Source organism: Oryzias melastigma, linkage group LG21 (genome assembly GCF_002922805.2).
Source record: "Oryzias melastigma strain HK-1 linkage group LG21, ASM292280v2, whole genome shotgun sequence".
Classification (NCBI taxonomy): domain Eukaryota; kingdom Metazoa; phylum Chordata; class Actinopteri; order Beloniformes; family Adrianichthyidae; genus Oryzias; species Oryzias melastigma.
In genome coordinates this window covers 6,894,009-6,901,283 of record NC_050532.1, presented here as the reverse complement: position 1 = coordinate 6,901,283, position 7,275 = coordinate 6,894,009, and the positions used below count along the sequence as shown (strand labels likewise).

At 38.0% G+C, this 7,275-nt stretch overlaps 1 protein-coding gene across 1 annotated transcript in view; it reads left to right on the top strand.

The window, feature by feature from the left end:
• klf7b (Kruppel-like factor 7b) overlaps positions 1–7,275 on the top strand; it is a 78,903-nt gene that overhangs the window by 56,458 nt on the left and 15,170 nt on the right. Inside the window, exon 3 of the mRNA XM_024286518.2 lies at positions 5,002–5,125. Within this exon, the coding sequence (XP_024142286.1) occupies positions 5,002–5,125 (124 nt within the window). The remainder of the gene's footprint in view (positions 1–5,001; positions 5,126–7,275) is intronic.

The following is a 7,275-nucleotide window of genomic DNA, read 5'->3' as shown; positions in this document are numbered from 1 at the left end:
CTCAGTTGCTAGGTGACTTTATCATGCATCCTTGACTCGCCGTGTTATAATTGGCTGGCGTCACGGTTGCTGTGGCGTCACGCCCGAGCTGGCCTCACTTGATTCCTCCAACTGTGTGTGCATGTCTTGGGGAGTGTGTGCACACACGTTCGAGTGGCTTTCTACTGAAGAAAGATAGAGTGTTCTGGCCAATTACAGAAAATGGGTGTGAAACAGCCACCTGTCTGGCACCTGCAGCCCCCCCACCTACCCATATCGCACATACTCGCATTCAGGTTGAGGATGTCGGTTTTCCTCCAAGAGGATAAGCTGCCAAGTAGTTTGCTATTATATGTTGAAAATGCGGTACTTTAATCTTTTCCGAGTGAGGGGGGGACTTTGTGAGTAGGAGGACTCACACGTGCAGATGCTGTCAGGAAAAAGAAGTGACTTGTGGGGGCTCTTCACAGCCTGCAGTAATCTGGGGAATCACAGACATTTGCATTTTTTTGGCAGCTGCACCTGAGCAGCAGAGGATCATGAACCCCCAGAAATCAAATCTTCTTTTTTGTAATTCCAGCAGGGGAATAAAAGCAGTTTGAGTCTGTACAAAAACATTAGAATGTCAAATTCTTGAGCTGTCTGCCGTTGTCTTAAGTGCCACGCACATTCTCATCACACTTGAAAACATTTTAATACAGGATTTATTTGAAGGGAACACTCACTGGGCTGGAATTGCCATGAGCTTTAAAAGCACATCTACTCTTGGTTCGTGCTAAATCAGCACCAGTGTGCTCCTAACGGCATGTCTGTCGCGGTTTTGCCAACTGAGCAATCTAATCATTATATTTGACGAGTTGTCAAACCCATCTGGCAACTCTTTAACAAAAAATGTCCGCCTGCTTTACAACAAAACGTAGGTGTCATTAGAGAACTGTACAGACCGATGTTCAGCATGGATTGATTTTAATTACTTTGACAAGCAGTGGGTGCAGTTGGTGACTCAGCCCCTCCCACATCCCACAGACTCACAGTTAGGACTAAAAGCAACTTCAACTGTCTATTTTTTTATTCATTTTGTGAGCAATATCTGTTTTTTTTTTTGGTTTTTTTTTGTATTAAAAAGTTGGTTTCTATTGTCCAACTTTTACTGTGAAGGTTTCTCATGGTCAAGTACACTACACTCTGTTCAGGGCTTTATTTCTTTTTATTTTGAATTTATAAAGTTAAGCTTAACAGAGCTATATATTTCATTTTATATAAAGCTTATTTAAATCAGGACGTTCTCTAAAGCGCATTCTGTTTAAGCTAACGCTTTGCTAATAATCTACACAGCTCTTTTTAAATCCTTAATAACTATTATACATTTAAATGCAGTTTTTATCCTAAATCATAAACTTTCATTGTCAGCACTTTGTTATTCTTTCTTAACCTGTTTTCGATAAAAAAAAATAAATAACTGCACAGAAAAAAAACTGGACTTAGCTTGCAACAGTACCAATCTCCACCTTTAGTAACACCCCAATTGTTAGCTAAAACAAGCTAACAGTTAGCATCACTTCAGTAGCATGTACTATAACATTGATAGCCTGCTAAGTTAGTAAAAAGTGTGTTTAATTTAAGTTGAGTCTCATGACAAAAGTAAGAAGATATCTGAACTGGAACCCAAATCCATTGACTCAAACAGTAACCATTAAGAAAACACAGAAAGTCATTCCTCTCAAACATAATGGTTTCCTTTATTGTTAACCTGCACTTTCGAACTCTTTTATAGTACTAAGTTGCTTTCAGGGATTTTAAAATATTCTAGCTAACTTGGATAAATCTTACAGTGAGAACATGTTTTGCGCCACTTTTACTTTTAAGCAATCGGGTGGGATTGTTGACATTGGGAAAGGATTGGAATTGGTTGTAACCAATATGATTTTTCACTGGAAAAAGATAGTTTCCCAGAAATGTTGCACAGTTATGACACAACAAAACAAGCTCTGACCAATAAATGGTCTTTAAATGGTCTAAGGTCTATTTTTTAGTCAAAATGTCTAGCAACAAAAACATTTACTCTCTTAAGTTGTCTAATTGCTCATTCTTTGTTCAATTTCATTGTCTCTTACCATATTTTCTGTACTATAAAGCACACCTAAACAATTTTTTTTTCAAAATACGACAGTGCACCTTTATATATTGATGAACTTGAGTTTTTGTATTAATTGCAAACAAGGTTGGAAGTTACAAGGTTTGTGAATATGCTAATGTGACTAATGAGTAGAGTGTTACATACAGGTTCAAGAGTTATAGTAGACGCATTTATTTAAAGACTTTGTCTCGTTTTGTGCGTCTTGTAGTTTGGTTTGCCTTATATATAACATAAAGTCAAAAACAGAGCTTTTATATTTACATTCACACTGTAGTGAACTGTACCAGGGTTCACTTGCTTTTAAATTTGGACAGTTCAAAATAGGAACACTATCCCCCCTACCTTTGAACGTGCAGCTACATTTTTTTATTTACATAATGGTTTATAGATTCTAGATGTGCAGCACTTTTGAGTGTTTTTTTATTATTTAATTTCCTCACCTTTTACTATTGATGTTGTGTTTTGCTGTCAAAAATGCATCATGTACTAACTGATCAAGAATTCAGCGATGGTTTCCAAAGTGCACCTCCTGCCTGAAAATTCAGTTGTGAGTCATTAGCTGCGCTTAAATTAGCGTGCCAAAACGGGCAAGTGTGTGCTCTGGCTAATAACACCCCCACTGTCACTTCAGGGACTTGAGCACACTTGAGCAGGGCTCAGTGGGGCTGCGAGCCAGGCCTTTTGCTCCGATAATTATCATTGGGCCGGGTGAACTCTTTTGTGTGCTCTTGTCACTGTGAGGGGCAGCTTCTACCTGAAGTTCAGCAGCTTTGAAACTCAAAATGTCTTTTGACTGCAACTCACTGAAGGATGTAGAGTCATCTGAGGACACAACTCTGCTCTACGTTTTTTAAAAACATTTTTTTTTGTCTATTTTAGCAGATAATGTTTCTGTTTACAACAGAAATGCTGAAATAGAACGTTTATATTCTAATTTATTGCTTTACAATGTCTAAAGGTAAGCTTTTTTCTCTCTCCGTTAATTATTTGTAACTGGACACCACCTGCTGTCTAATCCTGCCTTGTTTCTCTGAAATCCTAAAAACTTGTGCTTTCACTGCACATCTCTCCAGAATCAGAAAAAACAAAAGTGTGTGCAACCTCCATGCTGGAGTTCTCATTGAATCCACAGTAAAACCAATATGCCCCATTCTGGTCCCGAGTCTGTATGCAAAAGACTCGACTGCAGGATTTGAATATGCAAAACATGCAGGGAGCAGAGCTCATGGTGAGGAATCAATTTAGCCTGAGAGCAATGGCAGACACATTGTGTCTGTGCATGAAAATCGGATCAAAGAGAGACAAAGTTTGAGGGGGAAATAAAAGGGAAGAGGACATCATTCAAAGCAGGATGTTCCTTTTACACATCATCTTTTACTGGTAGTTTCATCACCTTACTTTCAGAGCTGAACCTCGGTCCACGAGAAGCTCTGACATTCCCCATCCTGGTTATTCTGGCAAATGTGTCAAAGTAAATGTAAGTTTGCAACAAAAAAAAAACTTCACTTTCTTGTTATCATGAAACACTGAACATCCTGACTTCTACACGCTTTAAATTCTAGAATCTAACAAGCTGTGTTCACACCACCTTTGACACTACATGTTTAAGCACTCAGCAATCAATGAAAAAAGTTTTATTTTTCTATTTGGTTGATGCCCGAACGATCAAGTTGTGTACTTTTTAGTGTTTTTTTTCTGTTAAATATTGTTGATCCCATCAATAAGGTTTACAACTTGTTTCATACTTTTTTCTCACTATTTTATGATCTCCTCTGATAGTGAAAATCTGAGTTGTAGTTCACACACTCTTTTTATAAAAGCTTTAGACTCCAGTTAGCTGCATGTCGGTGGACGTTTGTCTTTTTCAGAAGATTGGGGGGGTGCGACGATGGCTGTGGAGGGGCTGCTGGGACATCTGGTTAACTGACTGTAAACTGCTGTATTACTCCCCATTAAGAGTCATTAAGATCCCAATTATGGTTACCACCCCCCAAGTTCACATGTGCGCACACCGGGGGTCTCCGCTTTGATTTGGACAGTATTTCAAAACACTGCGCGCTGTGGTCCATGGCCTGTGTTTTCGCTTAAAATGAAAATTGATTTTAATGGTTATGCTGATTCTATTAGTGAACTGAGTTACGGTTTGCTATAAAACGTGCAGCTTTCATGGTTCAGATGCTTAGGCTGAAGTGATATGTTTATGCTCATATTATTCCGTAGATTTTTTTTTAAACTATTTTGCATTTCGATATATTTTCAAATATATTTGAACCAGTTAAAAACCAGATTTATAGTTTTACTTTTGATTTAATAGACATTGACAGTAACACATATTCTAATACTTTCAGGCATTAAGAAAGTGTCTTCATGTGTCTAAAAAAAATAAAAAATCACAGCTGGAAGGCTTTCCATCGTGGGGAGATAACTACAGGCAGAGAACAATAGACCATCTCTTCTCCCATCTGGTGAACTGGAGGAAGAAACTTAATTTACATTTCAGATCCCCCCCTCCACCACCACCACCTCAGGGTGTGTGAGTGTGTTCATGTGCGTGTGGGGGTGGAGGGATGGTAATAAAGGGAGCAAAACGAGATTCATTTCAGGGTGAATTTGGGATTATGAATTAACACGCCGCAGTGCTGAAAGACTTCATTTACAGCTAATTGAGTGTGTTGGCTCATTGAAATGCCTGTTGTGTTAAAATCGCTCTGCCCGGCCATTCCCTAGGCAGGGTGTGCGGGGGGTGTGAGCCTGGAAAAAAAAGTGGGGGTGGTAACCTGCATATTAGTGAACAGCTGTAGTTTAGACGTGTGAAATTAGATGAAGAAATTGTAATAAAATGTGACACCTTCTCCTCTTTTTTTCCTCTCCTGGCTCCGTCTTAGGTGAGAAGCCCTATAAGTGCTCATGGGAGGGCTGCGAATGGCGCTTTGCCCGGAGTGACGAGTTGACGCGACACTACCGCAAACACACCGGAGCTAAACCTTTTAAGTGCAACCACTGCGACAGGTAAACACCACCAGCACCTGGTTTAAAACACACTTTTCATGTGGAGATCATTTGTGCTGTTCGTGAAGGGGGATTCTTTTAACTACTTAAAAATGTATTTTTTTAATCTACAAAAAAGGAAACTAAGAAAGAAAACTTTTTTATTAACCCTTGCGTTATGCTAGGTATGTTAACGTTGGGAGTGGGGACCCCATAATTTATTAACAGGGTTAAAAGAAAAAAAATAAAGAATATATATTGTGTTAGCATGTAAAAAAAAAAGAAAAAAAATCTAAAATGTGTTAAGACAAACTTTACAAAAATACATGCGTTAATGACTACAAAAATCCTTGAATTTACAATTTATTCAAAACAATTTTAGTTTAGCTTGTTAGCTTAGCTTTAGCTTTTTTTAATTAGCAGTTGTAGCTACTTGTCATGCTAGCAAGAAAGCTGCCAGGATAGTTAGTTTTTTTTTACTTTGTATTTTAAAGCAGAAAATGTTTAAAGTTTAATTGAATGTGTAACAATTCTCAATATTTGTGAAAGTAATTATCTAAGAGTGTTCAGACTGGACAGTAATCCAGAACAAATTTTCAGTCTAATCACACCCAAGCAGACCCTGGTGCAGGATCAGGAACCGCTCTCTAACCTGTCTTTCAAGGTGGGCTCAGTTCGCTGCGGTTCGCTCTGAGTTTCCTCAGTGTTAATAGGCTACATGCTCGGAGCAGAACAACTGAACCTAAATGACCACCGTAGCCGAGCTATCCATGATGTAAACACAGTACCGGAACAACAGTAAGGCACATCAACACATTGAAATGTGGTTGGTAGATTAATATCATGTTAAAAGATATTTTAATGAGCTATAGGCTCATTAAAATAACATGATATTAATCTGTTTCCCTGAATTCTGGTAACCACTTCTGGTAAATCACAACTATTTTTGTTAAAGGAGATTTGTCAAAAAATAGAAATTAGTAATTAAATTTAGTTAGAATGCTTCGATGATGCTTTTGACAAATTATAATGTAAGTAGAACAGATTTCATATCTCCTCAAGATAAGACAGTATGTCAATCTCATTACTTTTTTGCATTTTATTTTTTACCTGAAATGTTTTAGACAGTTATTTTGAAAAGCCCTGTCAAAAAAAAAGAGGACTACTATCCAACATTACCCAAAACTGTATTGTTGGAACACAGGATAATCAGAAGAAAAGAATAAAAACAAAAAATAAATCCGCTTTTCCATTCTGCTTGAAGACTAATCGCTGACTTTGCTTCACTGAACACATTAAATGAAAAACGATCAAACTGATGTAAGACAAATTAGCTGCCGATTCATTTATTTGAATCCTCAGTTATCACTAGAACAGTTGGCTGCTTCATCCTTGTTTTGTTTTTGTTTTGTTTTTTTATCTTAAAGCGCCTCTGAACATTTTTTAATGCATGCAGCACAGTGGGGAATCAGTCAAAGTCTCTGACAAATGATAAATAAAACTACATTTTTCATTTATTGCATGTCATGCGGTGATCAAAAGCTGAAATGTTCAACAACAAATGTGTTTTTTTCCCTTCCACGAGTAAATTAAGTTCTTTAAGTAAGTAAAGATAAACAGAATCGTCACTTTGAAAGCAGAAATGTCTTTTTTACATGTTTTTTTTTTTAGCTGCAATGCAAGGAAGGCTGAATATAGGAGATGCAGTGATGAGCAGCGCTGTTATCTTAAACCAAGTTAGCTGGAAGTGGATTCAGGTCAATGAGGGACCTGCTTCCACTCAGGAATTGATTGCAGATTTATTGACTTTCCAGTCATGTTGTCTGGCAGGCGGCCGACTGCTTTGTTCACTGATCCTGTGTCAGTGTGTTTGTTTTACACTGCTTATGCAGACAGGGGAGAACAAAAGGACAAACAGACGAGGGGATGTCCGTCCTGCGCTGGAAATAAACTGATAAGGAGATGAAAGCTCACAGTGTGTTTGTGTGTTTGTCAGAAGTGCAGCGCAGCAAAGTGCTGCTCTTTTAACATTTACTCTGAACCTTCAGGGTGGGCTTTCAATCATTTTTTTTTGTTTTTTCTGTGCTCTGATTTGGTCCAAATCAGTTCAGGTTTCACAGTTCCACTGCAGTTCCTCAAAGTTTTATTCCTTGCATTTGAAAAAAATACAT